The sequence below is a fragment of the Falco rusticolus genome, chromosome 3 (genome assembly GCF_015220075.1).
Source record: "Falco rusticolus isolate bFalRus1 chromosome 3, bFalRus1.pri, whole genome shotgun sequence".
Lineage (NCBI taxonomy): Eukaryota > Metazoa > Chordata > Aves > Falconiformes > Falconidae > Falco > Falco rusticolus.
In genome coordinates, this window is record NC_051189.1 from 116,367,045 (window position 1) to 116,388,879 (window position 21,835).

The 21,835-nt window shown below is 49.7% G+C and overlaps 2 protein-coding genes across 2 annotated transcripts; one reads left to right on the top strand and one right to left on the bottom strand.

Annotated features, from left to right (window-relative positions):
* The first annotated feature begins 102 nt into the window (after positions 1-102).
* On the top strand, positions 103-17,153 carry HDAC1 (histone deacetylase 1). Its single transcript, XM_037380727.1, has 14 exons — positions 103-224; positions 5,094-5,206; positions 5,666-5,783; positions 9,052-9,126; positions 10,292-10,430; positions 11,039-11,180; positions 12,391-12,483; positions 12,800-12,908; positions 13,031-13,171; positions 13,652-13,760; positions 13,866-13,996; positions 14,758-14,904; positions 15,038-15,086; positions 15,482-17,153. Exons 1-14 carry the CDS (start codon positions 176-178, stop codon positions 15,507-15,509), a joined length of 1,443 nt encoding a protein of 480 aa, XP_037236624.1. The 5' UTR covers positions 103-175; the 3' UTR covers positions 15,510-17,153.
* Positions 17,154-19,196: 2,043 nt separating this feature from the next.
* MARCKSL1 (MARCKS like 1) lies at positions 19,197-21,515 on the bottom strand. The gene is made up of 2 exons (XM_037381878.1): positions 21,350-21,515; positions 19,197-20,577 (listed from the first exon to the last, which is right to left on the bottom strand). Exons 1-2 carry the CDS (start codon positions 21,437-21,439, stop codon positions 19,972-19,974), a joined length of 696 nt encoding a protein of 231 aa, XP_037237775.1. The 5' UTR covers positions 21,440-21,515; the 3' UTR covers positions 19,197-19,971.
* Positions 21,516-21,835: the final 320 nt, after the last annotated feature.

Here is a 21,835-nt window from a genome sequence, read left to right on the forward strand (position 1 = left end):
GTCGCCGCGTTTTCCTATTGGCCGATGGGAGGGAGAGGGCGGAGCGGCGCTCTCCGATAGGTCGGGAGCCGCGCGGGGGTGGGGCTGGTGGGGCGGCGGGGCCCGGGGCCCGGGGCGGGCCGGGTTGGGTTGCGCGGGGCGGCGGTAGGGTCTGTCGCTGTGGGGAGGCAGGAAAATGGCGCTGACGCAGGGGACCAAGCGGAAAGTCTGCTACTACTATGACGGTGAGGGACTGTGGGGCACCGACGAGGGTCGTCCCGGAGATTGCCGGGCCGAGGGGGCTGGAGGGGGCACCGGTGGGGGGGTGAGGAGGGCAATGGGAGGTGCTGGGGGGGTACTGGGGGACACTGGGGATGGGGGGTGAGGGGTTGGCTGGGGGAGGGGAATGGGGGGTCATTGGAGGACGTGGGTGGTGGGGGTTGCTCAGAGTGGGGGGCTCTAAGGGTATTTGGGGGGTCACTGGGAAATGTGTCGGGGCTGGGGGCTGCCCTCTGGGGGGGTGTGGGGGTCAGTGGGGGCGCTGGGGAGGTGTTTGGGGGGGGAGGGATGGCTGGGGGGCAGTGAGGGGGAAGGGAGGGCTGGGGCTGCACTGGGGGTCAGAAGGATCAGGGCATGGGGGTGGGCATGGTTACCTGGGGGCTCAGCAGGGTTGAGGGAATGGGGGACACTGGAGGGCATAGGAAGGATATGGGGGATAAGGGGATACGGGATGTCCCGGGATAGGGATAAGGGGAGAGGGGGGAGAGACAGGGGAGCGACGTTGGGGGAGATGGGGGGAGACAGGGGAGCAGCGTTGGGGGAGATGGGAGAGAGACAGGGGAGCAGCGTTGGGGGAGATGGGAGAGAGACAGGGGAGCAGCGTTGGGGGAGATGGGAGAGAGACAGGGGAGCAGCGTTGGGGGAGATGGGAGAGAGACAGGGGAGCAGCGTTGGGGGAGATGGGAGAGAGACAGGGGAGCAGCGCTGGGGGGAAGGATGGGGGGAGACAGGGGAGCAGCGCTGGGGGGAAGGATGGGGGAGAGACAGGGGAGCAGCGCTGGGGGGAAGGATGGGGGAGAGACAGGGGAGCAGCGCTGGGGGGAAGGATGGGGGAGAGACAGGGGAGCAGCGCTGGGGGGAAGGATGGGGGAGAGACAGGGGAGCAGCGCTGGGGGGAAGGATGGGGGAGAGACAGGGGAGCAGCGCTGGGGGGAAGGATGGGGGAGAGACAGGGGAGCAGCGCTGGGGGGAAGGATGGGGGAGAGACAGGGGAGCAGCGCTGGGGGGAAGGATGGGGGAGAGACAGGGGAGCAGCGCTGGGGGGAAGGATGGGGGAGAGACAGGGGAGCAGCGCTGGGGGGAAGGATGGGGGAGAGACAGGGGAGCAGCGCTGGGGGGAAGGATGGGGGAGAGACAGGGGAGCAGCGCTGGGGGGAAGGATGGGGGAGAGACAGGGGAGCAGCGCTGGGGGGAAGGATGGGGGAGAGACAGGGGAGCAGCGCTGGGGGGAAGGATGGGGGAGCAATGTTGCGGGAAGATGGGGGGAAAGATAGAGGAGCAGCACTGGGGTGAAATGGGGGGTGTAGGATAGGATGGGGAGGTATGGAGATCTATGGACTTTGGAGGTGAGGAAACGCTGGGAAGGATCCAGGATGGAACGTGGGGCTGAGAGAGGCTTTGCGAGCCATGCTGAGATGCTGAGGGTTTCTGGGAGGATGGGGAGCACTCGGGGAGATGCTGGGGGGCAGGACGGGCGGTGGGGAGGTGAAGCCTCCTTGAGCCACGTTGAGAGGAAGAGGCACTCTCGAAGCTCCCATCTGGGTCAGTGGCGTTGCTGTCAAGCAAGGGACAAACCTAAAGGTGTTAGGAGCCAGACCGAATGCATGGTTGTTTGTAGGGAGTTCCTGTGTCTAGGAGCATTGTTTAGTTCTGGCTCTGAACTTGGCTTGATTGTAGGCTGGCTTTTTTTTCGTTTATGTTCTGAGGCTGGGGAAGTGCTGCTTTGGGGCTAAATAATCATCCCGTTGGAGGAGGGAAGTAACAGGGGGGTAGAGCTGGCCAAGCCCCAAGCTGGGTATCTTGTGGGGCTGCCCTGCTTCTGCTGCATAGTTTGTGGGAGAAATCCCAGTCACGTCGCCTCTGCACATTCACAGCTGCCTCCCCTTTGGAAGGGCAACTTGGTGCTTCAGTGATGGGCAAACTCATTTTTAATAGTCTGTGATCACTTTTTGTGAAAGGTATTGTGCAATTCTCTATTTCGTCATGGTTTTTAGCCTGTGAAATAAAATAAAAGAATTGTCTTGCTGCTTTTTCTTGGTAAGTGGATGTGCTCAGTGTTCAAACAGTAAAGCGGGCTCTGTTAAACAGCTGTATGTGTCAGGTATATAGTGAGGGCTTGTTTATTTCTCCAGAAAAGTAAATCTAAGCAGTAGCTTTGCAAGCTGCAGTGACAGTCCTGCGGGGTCTCTGAGTCAGCTGGTGTCATGGGGAGGGCAGGGCAAGGAGGAGCCTGGACTAGAGCTGTGGGTGCAGTGAAACTGAGCCCGATTTCACCACACAACTGATCTCTGTGCAATACTCATCGTATCAAAACACAAGGGGATGCTGGAGCCCTGGGCCCTAAAATGCCTGGTTTAAAATTAAGAGCGCTTGTGAGTGGTGCCAGAATGCCATACCGTGTGCACATAACCTGGATGTTGGAAAAAAATGGTCTCTGTGTCCAAACTTAGCCCCGTCCTTGGAATATAACATGTTCACAAAGAAGCGCGACGGTTTGTGAACAAGCTGTAATCTTTACAGGCACATGATGATGCCTTAAATATGAAATAACCAGTCATTTTGTTTGAAAATGCTAAGCAGAGATGCTGTCCTTGTAGTCTTTATTGCACGGTAACTACACAGAGTTAGTTTTATGCACGCTTGTCTATAGCTGCCCTCACTAATTTACTCTGTGGTGAGGTTTTAGAGCCTTCTTTCCACTGCTCTTTTACGAGCGGCTGGCAAACATCCACAGTGTGTCCTAGGGTGAAAGTGTGCTTTTATTGTCGGGGAGGGCATAATCTGCAGTTGTAGGAGGCCAGTTTGTTAGGGCTTTTATTTTCCATGCAGGGAGGTTAGAGCAGCGCAATCTAGTGCAGTAATTCCCCGAACGGAGGTCCCTGGGCGCTGTTGTGGATGGCATGCAGGTCTCTTTCTTGAGTCATAAATTTCAGGTGGCAGGAGGGCATCCTCTGCTGGAGAAGGAACCTGAGCTGCAGGGAAGGGGCTAGGTAAGATGAAGAGGTTGGGGAAAAGGTAGTCGGGTATCTTGAGGGTCCTTCAGGGAAATCCTGAGGGGTGCTGAGGGTATGTGCGAGCGTTTGAACTTGAACAGTGACTTCTCCTTTATTAGCTTGCCTTGTAGGACTTGCTTAACCCTAGCAGACAGGAAGAGGTGGCTGTTAGGTTCACATGCTTCTAATCTGCACTGACATCCATGAGCAGATGAGCTCGTCTGCTGCTCTGTAGAACTTGTGCTGGGATGTGTTTAGCAGAGTGAGCATGAACAGGATCTGGGAGTCAGGGTTTGCCCAGGGCATTTCACTGACAGCCTGAGGTGAAGACGATGGTGATTTTTCAAAGCTTCCTGTAGTTTTGTGCTTGTATTTTCTAGGTAGGGTCTTGAGCATCTCGTGTTGAGTTCCCCAAGGCTTGATTTAGTCTGATTTTACTGTAGGGATAGTTGCTGCAGTAAATTTTCGTGCAAAGAACACCCCATTTCACCATAGTGCCATGGACAGGTAAACTCCACCAGCAGTTTGGGTGTGGGATTTGCACCATTTGCATCTTCTTTGAAAATAGGGCCGTGTCCACAGGAGGAAAACTTACTGCTGTGTGCTGTGGGGAAGTAGCAGTTTCTCCTGAATGTTAAGATTGGTGATGAAATATTAATACTCCCAACTGAGTCACCAGCCAGACCGGATTGAATCTCCTGCTTCCTAAACTGATCAGGAGTTGTACAACTACATGAACAACTTAGGCTGGTTTCCCAAGAAAATGAGGCTTGCGCGATATTGCTGCTGCTTGTGGCTCTCTGCGTGTTTCCTGCTCTTGGCAGCTTTTGAGACCGTGCCTCTCACAGCAACATCAGACGGGAGGCAGAAATCTGAAAGTTAAATTTCTGGAAGTTTCATGGAAATGAGTACCCTGGGAAACCGAGAGGAATAAAAAAACCAGATAGTGGTGCCTACTGTGGGAGAGTGCAGCATGAACTCGGCTTCTGCTGGGTAGGGGAAAATCTGCACGGGGAGATGACCCGTGGGATGTATTTGCAGGAAGCTAACTTCATTAATGCTGGTGTCCATAGGATAGCTCGTCAGGTGCGTCTGTGTGGGGGTGGGGTTGGCAGGAACTGGGATTCTCCTGAAGGATATTTCAAGCTGTAATAAAAGGTGAAAATGATTTGAGAAGCTATAAAGCTACAGCTGCGCTGGTGTTCGCTTATTTGATGGAATTAGCTGCTTTGTATCTTGTTTCTGTCAGGTAAGTAGGGAGAAACTGAGGCAAAGAGGCTACGTGCTCTTGTCTGGTGAGTCATTGTCTGAGCCGAGATTAAACTTGCATGCCTCTTGGCACGCGGGTTTCTGGTCAGAGTGCAATTGCATTTCTCGGTGAAACCTGCGAGCTCTGTACATGTGAGATACCATAGTGGACCTGAACTGCCTGGAGAGGACACTGGAGAGCTGTCGTTGTCCAAGTGATGACAGGCAAATGTGGTGTCCAAAGCTCCTCCTGCCCAAGAAAGCTGGAGCTCCCACCTCTTAACTTGTGCAGTGTGATGCTCGTTGCTCAGACTCTACCTGGATTGCCTTCTCCAGAACTGGCATTAAAAATTTCCTTCTCTGGCTATACGCTAATTTCCAAATGTTTGTCTTATTTGAGTCTACAATAAACTTTTCTGAATCCGTGGAGATACCTGTGCAGACAAGATGGGAGACCTTATCCCCTGTGAACAGATGTGCTGCTGAAGGACAAATAAAATGACAGATAACCTGATGGCTCTTGTGGCTCGGCTGTGATTCTGTTTGAAGAAATTCATAGTTTTCCTGCTGTAACAAAATCCTTTCTGCTCCCAGGTGATGTTGGAAACTACTATTATGGCCAAGGACATCCAATGAAACCCCACAGGATCCGGATGACCCACAACCTACTGCTGAACTATGGCCTCTACAGGAAGATGGAAATATATGTAAGTGTAGGGCTGGCCATGAAGAGAAATATATATGAAAGATCTTAGTTTATGTTCTAATTCTGATGCTTCAGACTCGTAAGTTCTCTGTTGACAAGCCAAAGAGGAAAGGAAGAGAAAAAAACCCCAACAGTTGTGCTGATGTATTTCTGCTTTCTTCTGATTGCTTGTTGTGAGATGTTCTTTGCTTCACGTAAGCTTTGGAGACTGGAAGATTGCTTTTCTCCCTGTAACTTAAATGTTTCCTTTGTCTAGATATGTAATACGTTCCAGTCTCTGGCGTTCTTGCCTTTGAAAATAAGTTTCTTTTGTTTGAGGTTGCTGGTTTGATTTTTTATTTTTTTTTTTTTTATTTTTTATTTTTTTGCTGCTCCTGGGAGTCAATCTGAGGTTGGAAATGGGGAATTAGGGAGAGAGATGTGTTTCAGAACAAGTCTTGCTCTTTTTCTGTCCTTGCAGCGCCCTCACAAGGCAAATGCGGAAGAGATGACAAAGTACCACAGTGATGACTACATAAAATTTCTGAGATCTATTCGCCCAGATAACATGTCTGAGTACAGCAAGCAGATGCAAAGATGTAAGCCATGCCTGTAGCACTATAGTTCCTGCCAATGTTAAAATTTGTGGTTCTGGGAATTCTAGGTCAGCTTTAGAGGTTTGTGATAAAAAGAGTAGGAAGAATCATGGGAAATTGTCTTTCTGCTGCCTTTGCTTTTGATTTTTTTGGTAAGTCAAGCATTTTAAAAATGTATCCCTCTCTCAAGCCAGTATGCCAAAAGAACTGAGAAAACCCCTTGGACCTGGCTGTCTTTTGTTGGTCTTGTGTTTTGATGTCTCTTCTAAATCGTCTTCCTGGCTCAGAGATGACTGAAATACTCCATTTATGGGCTGCATGTATTTTGTGTTACTGCTTATCTTTAACCAGAGGCACTGAGCGGGAAAGGGTTTGTAATTTAAAACAGACGCACAGAGAAACCCCCAATGCATCAATTGTGTCCAAATCTGTGGGCACTCGGAAGGATTTTCAGGGCAGTGGCAGTTTGGAAGTAGGGGAGTGCTGAGATGCACAATAATACCTGTCCCCTTTGTGTCAGAATGGCTTATTTTGTGAGCTGATCTCTTGTTCTAATCTCTCCAGTCCATGGGAGGGCTCTTTAATGGTGACTTTAATGTTACAGAAACCTTTTTTTGGTGTGTCTGCAACTCTGTGCTGATGTTTTTGGCTATGGCAAACTAGATTTCTAGCAAGTATAGGCAAATAGTGGGGAAGGCTTGAGGTTCATTTAAACAGTATTTCGGTCTTGCACGCTGCGTTCCTTGAGAGCAGAAAAAAAGTTATTAGCCCATGGGGTTAATTTATGTGGAGTAAATGTTATCTCCAATTTAGAAGAAATACAATATGAAGTAGAGGCCCTTGGAAATCTGGTATGAGCTGAAGGGGACAGATATTAAGGCACAAGCACATAAGAGGAATGAGTAATATAGTTCACGAGTAATATACGTGGAAAGACTTCCTACAGTAAATGATGTGCCTTCATACACCAGATCATGGAATCATTTCGGTTGGAAAAGACCTTTAAGGTCATTGAGTCCAACCGTAAGCCCAGCACTGCCAAGCCCACCACTAAACCACATCCCTAAAGTGCCGCATCTGCACGTCTTTCGAATACCTCCAGCGATGGTGACTCCACCACTTCCTGGGCAGCCCATTCCAATGCTTAAACAACCCTTTTGGTGAAGAAATTTTTCCTAATATCCAACCTAAACCTCCCGTGGTGCAACTTGAGGCCATTCCCTCTTGTCCTATCACTTGTTACTGGGGAGAAGAACAACATATACCGAAGTACATATTTACACAGACTGAACTGTTTACCCCTGAAGCAGATACAGGTCATAAACACTCACTCTGCTGTCGCTGGTTGTCGACATTTTCTGTACTGTATTTCCACAGAACTATTGTTCCCTGAAGGAGGCAAAATACAAAAATTAATCTTAGACATGCAGAGGACGGAGCTTTTCTTCAAGACCTGCAGAACCTCTGTGTAGCCAGAGAACTGGCGTAGGAGGCTCAGAACAGAGATGAGGGATACAGGAGACAAGGTCACCGCTCCCGAGTACTGTGGCAGGTCTCTGTAGCCTGCTTGCTGCTTCAGCTTTCCCTTTGAGAGAAGGATAGCTGCTATGATTTCCCTAGGAATGTTTCCACCTTTAATGCTGGCCTCTGGTCACACTCTCCTAGATACAAAGCTTCTCACCCACCCACTGCAAGGAAGAAGGAGCATTTACCTCTCATCTTCCACCAGAGCTTTGTACCTATAGTCAAGTCATTGACCCCTGTTACCAATATTCCTCCTTAGTAGTCCTGGCTGCTCTGAATCTCTGTGAGGGGACAAAGCCCAGCTGGCTTCTCTTTACCTGGTAGCTCCTGTCTTTGTCAGGTATAGCAGTGGGATGCCCTCAGATACTGTCAGTACTGCCCACAAAGTTCTGAGGGGCAGCAGAGGCAATGAACAGTCTCTCTTTTCATTCTGTTAATGTTGCCTGCCTGAGGACTGGGGAAGACTGCTCTGTAACCTAAAGGGCAAGAAGTTTAATTTCTTGTAAGAGGAAGCATGTAGAAATTGATGACTTAAATTCTCCTCGCTTAACAGGGAAAGCTTCCAACCACCTCTTTGAGTTGATTATTCCAATGCTGCCAGTTGCCATGCCCTGCTGAAACAACTGGAAAGCGGGAACAATTGCTTCCTTCTGGGTCTCCAGATGGGTATTGTCCTTTTGAGAGAGTCCTGTCCCGAACTGGGACCATTCAGACACCCTTGGCACACAGTCTTTGTGGAGACTGTGCACTGACGAGTTTCTAATGCTGCAAGAACTGTGCTGTTTGTGCCTTTCTCACTAAGCACAGAAGAAAACATTCTACAGATGTTAAAAAGTACAGATTTTTTTTTTGTTTCTTTGCAAAAGCAATCTTGCAAAATCCTGATTCAATACAAGTCTGTTGTTACTGGGTTTTATTTTTAATCGTGGAACTATTTACAGTAGAGATTTATCCAGGGTAAAACTACAGCACTGCTGAGAGCTTAAAAAACTGACAGTCCGGTGTGTAAGTAAAAAGAACGTACAAAGCATAACCAAGCAGATGTGGATGTAAGCTTCTCGTCCAGTGCACGCCACTATCTGCCATCTTCCCACTTTCTCCTGCAGAGCTGCCACTGTTTGCTTTCTCAACTCCTTGTCAGCAATACAGCAGAAAATGGGAGCAAACCCCTTTCCCACTTGCTGAGGGGTTGGGTAGCGGAGCTCAGTGTCAGCTCTGTTGTCAGAAAAACCCCGTTCCCCCCAGAAGGCACAGTGCCCAGGCAGCAGCGCTGCAGCCTGGCTGATGGAGGGTAGCCAGGGGTGCTCGCCCCCGTTTTGCACAGTTTGTGTGTGCCTGTGGTGACCAGCGTGTGCTGCCGGAGCAGAGTGGAATGCTGTAAATGTGCTGAGGACGTGTATCAGTATCACACAGCTCTTGCTGATAGCATCATCTCTCTGCCCACTCGGTTTCTGGATCCCCCGTAGGGCACCTCGGTAGATGGCGTGCTGCTCTCACCGCAGCTCCTGGGACCTGCTTCCCTCTTTTCTTACAAGTCAGGAGCACCTTCCCTACAGCAACAGCCTTTTCGCCTCATCAGGCAATCCTCAGGTGGACGCTGTGAATGTTTTATTATTTCTGGGTGGTATTTTTGTTGGTTAAAACTTTTGATTGCTTGCCTGGTTAGCTTTTTAAATCGGAGCGGTGGTATAAGCTTTGTCATTTATTTGTAGCTTTCTCTTACTAACTCTTTTGTATTCTTTTCAAGTTAATGTTGGGGAAGACTGCCCGGTGTTTGATGGGTTGTTTGAGTTTTGTCAGCTCTCCGCTGGAGGCTCAGTTGGTAAGCTCACAAGTCATATGTTCTTTTTCTCTTAAACAGATGTATGGAATGTAGTTCTGTTTAGGAAATATTGTTGCGGGAGGTGGTGGGGAAGCCTTGTGAACCTATTTCTGATTTCCTTAATAATGAGATCCAGATTTCTTCCTGTGTGAGAGTTCGAGCCTTGCACATTGACAGATCACTCTCCATTTGTTAAGCATCTCTTCACTGGACACATGAAGGACTGTAAGCGATATAACAGCACTGCCAGTGACTGAGTTAAAACAAAACCAGAGCAGTAACAGAGGTTTTAATAAAAAAAAAAATAATGTGAGCTTTACAAGAAAAAAAAAAAGTTGTAAAAACCTTATTCTGGGCAGGCATAAGGTGGAAAGGAAAGAAAAGGGATACTTTATTTGGTTTTTTTTTTTAACAAAAAGCCACTGTCTCTGGACATGAGGCAAAATAGAACCTGAAAGGTTTCAGTAAGCTCCCTGAAAGCTGGGGCATTAAAAATGCTTTTGCTATTTTAAAATGCTTTTGTTGCAGAAAGGTTGGAACTGTGTTACTGTGCTTAGGTGTTCAAGCTTTGTGGCTGCTACTCCCACAATGACATCTAGAAGTCTTTATTTCCTGTAACGTAGTTCTGACTGCAGCATTTTTTGAAGTAGCTCTATGCTCTCTGGTCCCATGGCTGTAGATTCCACAGAGTAGATCGTTTGTTTGAATCCAGGGAGACTTGCAAAATTTGCAGAAAGTTTATGAAGGGGCTGAGGGAAGTTCTCTTCCCTCAGTAAACGCATAGTCAGTGGATGACCTAAATATATGTTGGATAAAACCTTTCATTAGAATCTTTTGTTCGGGGCACTGAGAAATCTAGACTGTCTTCAACTGTGACCCCAGCTCGAATGTTGTGGACTCGTTTGTGCAGCTTTCGTGCTCTGAGGCAAAAGTGGGAAGCAGTGAAAATTGCGTGCAGACAAAACAGAGCCTGCATTTCTCTTCCCTTGCCTTTTGTTCGTTTGTTGAGACGGCCAATGTTAAACCCTTGGGCTTGTGCTTTGTCAAGTACCCAAACGTACACATCAGCAGTGATGCGATCGTAAGGGACCAGTACTTTACCCCTCAGTCTCTGTCACGGGGCGTTTGCTCACATGCTAACGTTTTGTAATTCTTCTCCCAACAGCCAGTGCTGTGAAGCTGAACAAGCAGCAGACAGATATTGCTGTGAATTGGGCAGGAGGCCTCCACCATGCTAAGAAGTCAGAGGCTTCTGGCTTCTGTTATGTCAACGATATCGTCTTAGCTATCTTGGAGCTCCTAAAGTATGGGCAGTACTATTTTACCCCTTTTGTTTGTCCGTTCTGCTGCATTTCCTCTGCATCCTTAAGTGCTTTCTTCCCAGTCTTTTCTTTTTGTTGCTTTTTTTTGAGCTGTGTTTTCCCAGAAGGGCTTATTCAGCTTTCTGGTGGGATGTGGTACCCTCTGTCCCGAAGAGGGTATGTCTAACAGTGGCACTGTGCAGGAGGTTGCTCTTAGGCCCTTGCCTCTCTTACCACCCACCCCAGAAGAGGGAGCACAGCTGTCATATGTGACAGCTTTTGGCTCCAGGCAAACCTCAATGGGAGGCTTGGAGATAAAAATGCAGTCTGTTGGCTGGATCTGAATAAACTGAGTTGTGTCTGCCTTCAGAGATCAGTTGCAGCAGCAAAAGCCACTTGATTTTCCTCTGTGGTTCTGTTCCACTGCTGACCAAAGCACATGTTCATTCTCTGTAGCTCTTTTGCTTGTAGACTCTGGAGGGAGAGCTGCCCAGTAGCTGTGCAGCCTGGGGGTTAGCACCAAATTCCTTGCTCTCCTCCCATTTGCTCTGCTGCTGAAGGCAATTTCTGCTCGGAAGAAATGCGGTATTTTGACTCCTTTCTGATCCTAGGTATCACCAGAGAGTGCTGTATATTGACATTGATATTCACCACGGAGATGGCGTGGAGGAAGCCTTTTATACCACAGACCGTGTCATGACCGTGTCCTTTCATAAGTACGGAGAATACTTCCCAGGAACAGGGGACCTACGGGTGAGAATGAAGGCTTAGCAGAAAATTACCCTGAAATTTGGCCTCTTCCATCTGTTTGCTGTCGTACTAATTTAACTAAAATCACTGCTCTCCTGAGTTTTCCTGCTTTCAAAGTGGCATCCTTTTTCTGAGGGCAAAGGTGTGTATGTGAGGCAGCTCGCTTGGCTCTTGGAGTGGGTGTTTTATTCCTGTGATCATGGTCTGTATAGTGATAAACCCAAGGCTTTGATACCAGTCTCTTAGCAGCCTTCTGGGGGGATTACGCTCAGAAAAGTGACTCGGAAGATGGCATGTTGGTCATCTGTAGCTACTTGCAAACTAAGCTTGGTCACACAAGCTTTTGGGTGAAAGTTTAGGAAGGAATTACTGTGTGTGTTGGTTTATCTTGTTGGCATTTCCTCCTGTGAGTCAGTTCTGCCCATTAATGAATTGTGGTGTTAACTGTGGCACTCCTTCAAGTTAGATACAGGTGTGGTTCACTTTGTGACTTCTGACATTGCCAGAATGCTGTTCTCAGGGGTGAAATGTTCTTTACCTTTTTTTTTTAATGTGCTTTTTAGTGGAGCTGCATTTTTCTGATCTAAATTCTCTTCTCTTCCACTTGTGACTTGTATTTTTTTCAGCCCTGCCCCAGAGTTTGGCACTGGTGATGTGAACTTGTGTGCAGCTGCAGCATTCTTTCCTGGTGCAGCCACTCTGCACCATGAATGAAATAATTATTTTTAATAAAACACTTTGGTGTGAGAGAGATAATGGAAATGTAAAAATAGATGTATTATTTTAAAGTAAAAATAGATTCCTTTGGTTACTAGACCGCACGGTCAGCCCAAACTGGTATTTTGGGCTGTGCATCTCGGCAGCATACAGGTTTGAAACTAGAAGTTTGGCTACCAGTCTTATTGCTGTGTAAGAGACTGGCTTTTGCCAGTGAAATGGGAGCCTGTGTGCTCAGAGCAACATGTAGTAGTAGATTTTTCTTCTCTTGAATGCTGAGGGCCAGATGCACCCACCTATCCCAAATAAGCTGCTGCTGCAGTCAACTGACTCTTGCTGCCTTCTGCCAGGACAGTATTTGTCCCTGAGAGCCTAGGTTTACGTTCAGATTACGCTGACGGAATCCCAGGCTTCCCTTCCTAATCTGGGGCACAGTTTATGTGTTGCAGTTGGTTCTCTGGTGATTTGCGGTCTCTCCTGTCTTTCACTCTAATAGGATATTGGTGCAGGCAAAGGCAAGTACTATGCTGTCAACTACCCTCTCCGGGATGGAATTGATGATGAGTCCTATGAAGCAATATTCAAGCCGGTAGGTGAAGACATCTTTGCCGAGGGATTGTTTGGGGATCGTACTTTGTCACTGGGTGACTCAAGGAGCCATTCTTTAGGGAGATTGATTCAGTCTCCTGTGATAAGATTCTTCAGGGGCTATATTCCTCCTTAACAATCGCAGCCTGCTGTCAGTAAGCTGCTCTTTGTAAGAGCCTTAGTGTTACCAATATTAGGGGGGCCAGCAGCTGTGGGAGCACTAAGGGATGCCTTCATGTCGTTTGCTGACATGGACGTTACTGTGTTGCTGTGACGCTGTCCTGTGGAGAGTGTGTAACAACGGGTTTCTTGTTTAGGTGATATCGAAAGTGATGGAGACGTTCCAGCCTAGCGCAGTCGTCTTGCAGTGCGGGTCAGATTCTCTGTCAGGGGACAGGCTGGGTTGTTTTAATCTGACCATCAAAGGTAAGAGTACCGTGCAGTGCCTGTGTTGGACTGGCATAACTGATATAATTAGATTTCGTTGAAAAGTTTTTTGTTCGTATGCCATGAAGCTCAACCCTTTTCTCCCGCTGCTTTTGCTGCAGGTCATGCCAAGTGTGTGGAGTTTGTAAAAAGTTTTAATTTGCCTATGCTGATGCTGGGAGGAGGTGGCTACACAATCCGCAACGTGGCTAGATGCTGGACCTATGAGACTGCTGTGGCTTTGGACACTGAAATTCCCAATGGTAATTCTCCCTGGAGCCTTTGAAGCAAGACTGAGGAACAGTGACGCTCTAGTAACAGAGCTCAGGGAAATGATGTTTCTGTGGGAGAAGTAGCAACCCTAAGATGTTTCATTAGCTCTTGATTATTACCTGTGGAGGAGCTTTCGGATGCCCTGATTTGCAGTAGCTGGTCTTGTTTGCATTCTAGTCCTGTAGCTGTCCCCTCCAGCAAAAGGTACCCAGCGGCCTTGCTGACTTACTGAAATGAGATGACCTTCTACCGAAAACTTGTGTGTGCACAGATAGTGTTTAACTGCCAAGTAGGCTTTGATGGTGCTGTTGCTAAGTTGTCTGCTTTGATCTGATTTTGGGCTAGGAGAGCCTGGGCTCCTATGCCTAGGTAAATGCAGTTGTGCTTTTCCGTAGAGACAACATGTTTGTGGGATTTTGTCACCAGCCCAGTGGTAATTTGGTGTTTATTCCCTTCTAACTTGCCTGCAGAACTCCCGTATAATGACTATTTTGAGTACTTCGGACCAGACTTCAAGCTCCACATCAGTCCCTCGAACATGACTAACCAGAATACCAATGAGTATCTTGAGAAGATCAAGTAAGTGTTTGCTTCTCTTCGCGAGACTGACACCTTCTCCTGGGGGCTTCACAGCCGTGGGTGGCATCTTGCTGACGGAGGTGTTCCTTTCCTGGCTGGCTCTAGGCAGCGTCTCTTTGAGAACCTGCGCATGCTGCCTCATGCTCCCGGCGTCCAGATGCAGCCAATTCCTGAGGATGCTGTTCAGGAAGACAGCGGAGATGAAGAGGAAGAAGATCCTGAGAAACGCATTTCAAGTATGTGCTTGTCTCTGGCATAGGTGCGTTGCCCGGCTGGGAAACGTCCTGTTCAGAGCCTGTGGGTGCCAAAGCTGAACAGGATCGGTTAGCTGGAGAAGCATGCAAGTTCTGAACCGAGTGATTTTAATAAAGAGAGGAGGATAGATCTAGAAGTATCTCAATTCTGCAGTCCTTCGGTTTGAATCTATTGCCACCATTCTGATTGATTTTGTAAGATAAAGCAATGATGCAACGCACTGCAGGCTGAGAGATTTCTTTTCCCTTGGAGAAAGGGCACTTTTGCCAGATGATTTCCATAATGGGAGAACCTAGGCTTTAATGTGAGAATTTAAACAGTTTCTGTGGTGTAGGTGCTATGACAGAATGCTTTCTGAGAGACTGTCAGGTTTGATCCCAGAAGTTGTCTTCCACTGTGAAAATGCTAGTTTGTATCCAGATTGGCCGATGGCCTTTAGATCTGGCAGACAGATTTTCTCAGTGTGAGGTTGGTTAACCTGCTTATGCTGTCAAGTCTAGACATCACACCGTACCTAATCCAAGTCATACATGTGATCTTGGATCTTAGGCATGAGCAGTTAGGAGTGATGAGTTAAAAGATAGGGCAGGTAGAAAGACGAAGTGTTTTATCGTGGCCTGATTCTGACTTACGTAGGCTGGTTAGTTCATTCCAGCGTGTAGATGTACTTAGAGAAGTTAGTGCTTGGTGTCTCCTGACTTCTAAATCTGCTGAAACAGCCTCTTGTCCTTCTCGCACTCAGTCCGCAATTCTGATAAGAGAATATCCTGTGATGAAGAATTCTCTGACTCTGAAGATGAAGGGGAAGGAGGGCGCAAAAATGTTGCCAACTTTAAGAAAGCCAAGCGTGTGAAAACAGAAGAGGAAAAGGAGGAAGAGGAGAAGAAAGGTAAGCACGAGAGCCTGAAGACTCATGAGAGCATGAGTTCCACTAGAAGCTCCCAGCTCCGTGGAACTTTGCCTGGCATGTACTTTCCTGCTGCACTACTGTGTGTCTTTTTTGTTGTTGTTGTTTTTCCTAGATGAGAAAGAAGAGGAAAAAGCAAAAGAGGAGAAAGCGGAACCCAAAGGGTGAGCCCTCTCTCCTGGCACGGTGATTAAATGGCTGTGCTTATAGTTCCCTGTGCATCTCCTCGTGCCCCCAGTGGGATGTTGCACAGGTTGAGGAGTTGGAGGAGGAATGTGGAGGTTTGGAGGTTTGGATGGCTTCATCAGGGCTGTGAATGGGAAGAGATTTGCGTGTGTACAGCAGCACCAGCTGCTAAAGCACTGTGAGAGCCTGCAGTGAAACGAGCTTAAAAATACCAAAAATACCGTGCCTTCATTCAGTTACGTGTTACAAGTTTTAGGTGGAGATGGGCCATATAATCAGTATTTTTAAGGTTGCAACTCTGGCGTGTTACTAAAGCTTGGGCACAGCTTGAGTCGCTTGTTTAAACCAAATTCTTCATTTCTTGCTTCCACAGGGTGAAGGAAGAAACGAAATCCACCTAAGATGGCTGCAGCTGGACAGTACCTGTCAGTGCGTAGTTGTCATAGGTTAGCTTCTCTGGTTGCCTCCCATTCCACAGGATCTATATTTTATATGTTTCTGTATATATTTCTATATAAATATATAAATGACTTGAGAACTGTAAATTATTCCTTGCTGCACTCCGCTGGGAGCAGATAGGGAGGATTCTGCAGAGTAGACAGACCTGCACTGCCCAGATTTGGTGACTGGGAAGTTTCACGCTTGCCTTCCACTGCCTCCTTAGTGTGTCTTTGAAAAATCACTTCCTTTCTTTACTCTCTCCTCTGAAATAACCACCCTTGGAAAAGAATAATTTAAGTAGAAGTAGTATCTGCATTTCAGGTTAGGTGGAAAGATGGCCATGAATATTGTTTTTCCTTTTTTTTTTTTTTTTTTTTCCTTTTGGTGGGAGAATATGAGCTCCCAAATGAAGCCTGTGAGAGACTGACTATTCCTTTGGTCTTCAGTTTGATTCCACCATGGCAAGTAACTGCAAGCTGGTGCCGCTTCTCAGGGTCAAATAGTGCAGTTCTTGAACAGAGTTGGCTACCTCCCTGCAGCAAACTTGTGGAAAGAGATGAAGCAGCTTAAAAGCAATCTGAAAAGCGCTTTAGTGAATCAGCCCAAGAGCCCTGCAGGTGCAGATCTGGAAAATGCAAAATGAAAATCACCCTAATGTGGTGGTTAACATTTTCCAAGATCTTGCAGATCCAGTTAGTGTGGCAGCATTATGCATCTGGAGTAAGGGATGAAATTTTTATACCTTTTTTTCTATACTTACGCCCCTCTGTTGGCGGGGGGGGGGAAGTGAGTTACTGCCCATTTGGCCGCCTGCTTTGCTTTTCCTGCTTGTTCTGCCCTCGGCTACACGTGCCCTAATGTGTTTTCCCAGTACTGATCTGTGTCCTAGGCTGAAACCACTGCAGAAATTCCCGACTCTTCTCAAGGCCAGACCAAACAGAGCCTGGCTGAAACCTGTTGCTAACGTGTGTCGCTCACAGAAAAACTCTTCTCTGAAGTGAAGTTACAAAATGTTTTCAAATTGAACCTTTCCTCTTTCCTGCTCTCGAGGCCGGTAAATATGGAGAACCTTTTCATCAGCCGCCTGAGCTGTTGTAAGGGAACAGCAGATGGGGCTCTGTACATTTTTATAAGTACTCCTCTTCCTACTCCCACGCATTATCTCACACCCAAAGGTCTTTTGTGACCATAACTGGCCTTTCTTTTGCATCTCGTTTTGTACAGCTGATCGTTAGATGAGCGCAGAAGTTTTGCAGGCAGTTTTGACTCGCTGCTCTCCTTTCTCAGGGGGATTCCTCTGTCCATAAGAGGATCTGTACCTCCCACGGAGCGCTGCTGATGGTTTCAACTCTAATAATGCTGCTAACTTAACACAGGTTATTTTTTAAATGTTTTATTTTTTTAAATACTTCTTTTCCCTTTTCCACCGTGAGTTTTTTAGTCTTTGAATCTGAGTGACGTGTCACTCCTGCTCTTCAGTGTTTGTATGTGAAGCAAGAGAGATCAGTGTATCTTTGTGTCTGGGGGGGAATATATTGTGGTTTTTTAAAGATGCTTTTATTTTGAATTTTGAGAATCTTTGTAATAAAACTGGTACATTTCTATGGTTGGTGTGAGTTTGTACTGCTTTCTGCTGAGAGGAAACACCCGGGTAGAGTAGGAGTTCAGGTTGGTTTCAGAACCATTGCTGGAAAATGGTGCACAAAAGATGACAGCTGGAATCGGGCTTTGGAAAGAAAGGTGGGGTGAGACACGGCTACTTCCCCTCCTCTTTCAGGAAGAGGGCTAGCTATGTTGATTTAAACACCATCCACCGAAGCATTTTATCTGGAACATACTCATGCTGTGTGTGAAAGACTGCTTTAGTTTCTTTTGTAGATGTTTGCTGCTTTTCTTTTTTTCCCTCCTTTCTTTCCCCCTGTGTTTTATAAAATACCCTTGAAACTTTCCTTGGGACCCTTCTCCCCAGAAAAGGTAAACCAAAATACCCCGGTTTTTGTTCGCTCACAACTGTTCTACCCGACAAGGGTCACTGGGGTGGTTTTTCTGTCTCTTTTCCTAAATTATAGCTGGGTTCTCATCCAGCAGCATTGCTGGTGCTAATTGGATTTGTGGTTTGTTTGGAGTTACAGCACTTGGTGCAGCTGATGCTCCGAAAGCAATGCTAATCTAGAAAAGGAATAATAAGTTATGGGAAGGGGGTATCTTTTGGATGAACTTAAGTGATTTTTTTATCTGGCATTCAAGTAAAAAAACTTTAATATAATTAGGAGCAGGTTAATTCTGCAGCCGAGTGGTGATCACACCTGAAACGGACACAAAAGGCTCAGAAGCCAAATCTGTTTTATGTAGTTAAGAAAAAGCTTTGTGTGGCACAGCAGACTTTCACTGCTGTAATACTACTCCAGGAAACAGAGTTATCCCTTTCACCAGAGCAGACAATTAAAATCCTCTCCTCCTCGAACCCCAACAACTGTACAATTCCAGTTCCCCTGCCAGCTCACGCGTGCCAACGTGCGCCTGCAGTCCTTCTCTTCCAGCCTTTCTTAAAATGGCTGCCACGATGCTGCACGGCCGCTCCCGGCAGATGCGCCGAGCACAACGCAGCTGTGTCCCGCTTGACAAACCGTGAACAAGCTTAGAAATCAGTGCAGACCCCAGCACACACATTTAAAATACCTTTTTTTTTTTTTCTCTCTCGGGTGGGGGGGGGGGCGGGGAAGGGGGGGTTGCCCCCCAAATGAATAGGGTTGAATACCCCGCTGGATTTGGAAGCGGGTCACTTGCTTTAGCTTCCCACTGGTGGGAAGAGGATGGAAAAACTAAAGAGTTTTTGCTGTTTCCACCTACCTCGATGGTCCTTGCCCCAGGCCCTACCTTGCCAGGGTGGTGCCGGTTGGGCAAACAATGGTCCTCGGTTGGGCAAACAGTGGTCCTTGCTTTTCTCCAGCTTCTTCACCAGCCAAAACCAGCAGGGGCAGGTGATTAGACGGGAATTAGGAGCAGGTCATTAAATAGAGGGGCTGTGCGCGACTGCTGCAGCCTAAGCTGCCAGAAGGAGCTCTCGTAGCCTTCGTGCTCCAAGCTGCTGGAGCCAGGCAGCCTTCCTTCCCAGGGAGGTTAAAAAAAAAAAAAAAAAAAAAAATTTACTAAAGTCACCTCCACCCCTGTGCAGATGATAGGAGTGATGGGGGCACCCCTTGTGCCTTCATTTTCTCTTTGACAGTCAATCTTTGCACAGTTCTTGTGCTCTAGCATGTCTTTTCAGGAAAGAGGAGTCAAGCCTAGTCTAAGGAGACTAAAAAAAAAAAATATGGAAGAAACCAAGCTTAAAATGGGAGTTTCTCCCATTAGCCCCCCTTTACTCGAAGGGACTCTTCCCCCCCACTCCCCCAGAAAGAAAATAAATGGGTTAGAGCTAAGAAAACAGGTACAGAGCAGGCAGCTGAACAGCAATCCCAAGGTAGCGACAAGAGGCTGGTGTGAGAAAGTCCTTTGTGGCTGTAGCTCTACATCTGCTGCAAGTCAATTAACTGCGAGCAGAACCAGGGCTGGAGTGATTAAATGCAGCAGCTGTTGAACTAAATAAGCAACTGCTATCTTCCCTGGCCCTCGTCTGGCATCCAGGACAAGAAGGACTCAAGCTCACCCATGAAGGGGTCACCATTTATTCCTTTCAAATGTTACAAGAAAGCCCATACAGCTCTTTTTTTTTTTTTTTTTTTAGAAGTTAGAAAATTGCAAATCAAGTGTTTTGGCCATTAAAAAATTATTTACAGAGAAAACAATGTTGCTTCACATTATACAGCTGGCAAGCCCCCTCCCTCCACCCCACACCCTAGAAGTTATCCCTTAGAAGCAGAATTAAACACAGCGGACTTACAAGCTTTATGGTTTTAAGCCAATAGTAAGACATTATAAAAAACTAACCAGATTAGCTTTTAAACCATCGATTTCTATAAAAAGCACAAAATACTTTAAATGAAGTCAGAACCAGGAATGTAAACTGGGGGGGGGGGGGGGAAATAAATCCATTGAACAGTCCCTGGCTTGCTGGGCTTTGCAGGCTGCCAGGAGGAGAGGGGACAGCCAGGACACCAGCAGGGACACCAGGGCGCGATGGGAGATGGGGGTTCTCGCAAACTGTAAATTCCAGTTACATCCAGGATAGTCTTCCTCCGTGGTTTTTAAGGATTCAGGTAGAACTACTCCCAAGTGGTGGTGGTGGTGGGAATCCAAACCAGCTTTCTAAGAGGGAGGGGAAGAAATAACTGGGGGAAGAGGGAGGGGTGTCGGTTTTAGAAAGTGGTGTCAGTTCTAGGTGGGACGGGGAGGTGTGTGGGCAAGGCAGCGAGTCCGTGGTGTTACCGGGATGGAGAGGATGGTGTAAGAGTCTTAAGTCAGGACGATGCCAAGCGGGCTCTACTCTTCCTTCTGCTCCACCGCCGCAGCTGCTGTAGGCTCAGGCCCCGCGGGGTTTGAGGGCTCCCCCGCTTTGGCCGTATCCCCGTGGCTTTCCCCTGGCTGCTGCTTCTCTTCTTCCTTGCTTTCTCCAGCTTCTGCATCCTCCCTCTTGGGCTCGGCTCCCTGCTGCCCATCGGCAGCCGGGCTGCCCTGCTCCTCTGGCGTCCCCTCCGCCGGGGGGGCCGAGGGCTCCGTCCCACCGGCCGAGCACGCGGGGTTCTCCTCTCCCTTGGCCTCTGCCTTGCCTTGGTCCTCCGTGGGAGAGGACCCGGAGGAGTCCCCGGCTTCTTTTTTGTTCTTCCTAAACGAGATCCCGCTCAGCTTGAAGGATTTCTTGAACGAGAACTTCTTCTTCTTCTTGGGGGTGTCCTTAGGGGCTGCGGCACCTTCGGCTTTAGCATCCCCCCCTTCGGTGGGGGGAGCAGGCTCGATGGCATCCCCACCGCCCGGCTCGCCCTTGCTCTCCTCCTTGAGGGGCTCAGCCGAGCCATTCCCATTCAGGGGGGGCGCCTCATCACCCACCTTGGGTGTCACCTCCCCGTTGAGCCTCAAATGGCCATTCTCCTGGGGGGGGAGGGGGGGAAGCAGAGCATCAAATTAGACACAGCTGGGACCCCCTCCCCAAAACCCCACACCCAGCTGTGTAAGGGGGGCACAGGGCACTGGGGGGGATGTACCAGGGGGGGAAGTACCGGCGGGGGGGGAGGGCACAGTGCAGGAGGCACCAGGCATGGGGGGGACATGGGGAGGTGGGATGCACACAGGCATTGGTGGGGGGGTGCCCCAAGCCCTGGGAGCCGGGGGTGCTCCGGGCATTGGGGGGGCACACACAGAGAGGCAGGGGTGCACGGGCATTGGGGGGCAGGGGGACTGTGCATGGGGAGGCAGGGGTGCATTGGGGGCTGCTTGGGGGGGGGGCACCGGGGAAAAGGGGTGCATGGGGGGTTGCACCGGGCATTGGGGTGGGGGATGCGCATGGGGAGGGGGGGCACCGGGCATTGGGGTGGGGGGAAGAGGGGGTGCACGGAGAGGGGGGATGCACCGGGCATTGGCGGGAGGGGGTGTCAGAGCGCTACCACCGGGCGGCGCCCGCGCTCCACGCCGGCTGCCGGGGCGAGGCGGCGGACGGGGCCCCCGCCCGGTGCCGGGAGGGAACCCGGGGCGCGGGCGGTGCCGCATCGCTCGGTGCCCGCCGGGCAGAGGGTCCGGGTCCGGGTCCCGGTCCCCCGTCCCTCCCCGCCCCTCCCCCGCCGAGCGGCCGCCGCCTTTGTCTGCCCGCCCCGGCGGGGTGCACGGCCGGTCCCCGATGCCGCCCCCGCCCGGTGCCGGTCCCTACCTGCCCGTTGGCCTTGGCGGGCTCGGCGGCGGGGCCGGGCGGCGGGGCGCTGCTCCCCGCCTTGGCCGCCTTGGAGCCCTGGCTGCCCATGGTGCGGCACGTCGGGCGGACCCCGCCGCGGCGGCTGCGCTCGGCGGGCGAGCGGCGCCGAGAGGAGTGGGGCGACCCCCCGCCGCCCCGTAATAAGGCGCGGGCCGGGGGCGGGCCGCCAGCGAGCCCGCCCCGGGGGCGGGGGCCGGGGATGGAGCCACCGCCCCGGCGGGGCCCGGGGGTGCCCGTGGCCGCCGGTCCCCCGGCAGCCCCGGGTGGGGCGAGGCCAGGCGGCGGGGGGGCGGGGGGCAAGGGGAGCGGCTCCCCCCGGCCCCGGCACCCCGGTGCTGCTCGCCCCAGCCCCCTCAGAACAGGGGTGACCGCCCCCAGCCCCCTCCTCCCTGGGGTGCTGCTCCCCCAGCTCACTCATCCCTGGGATGTCATTGCCCCCGGTCC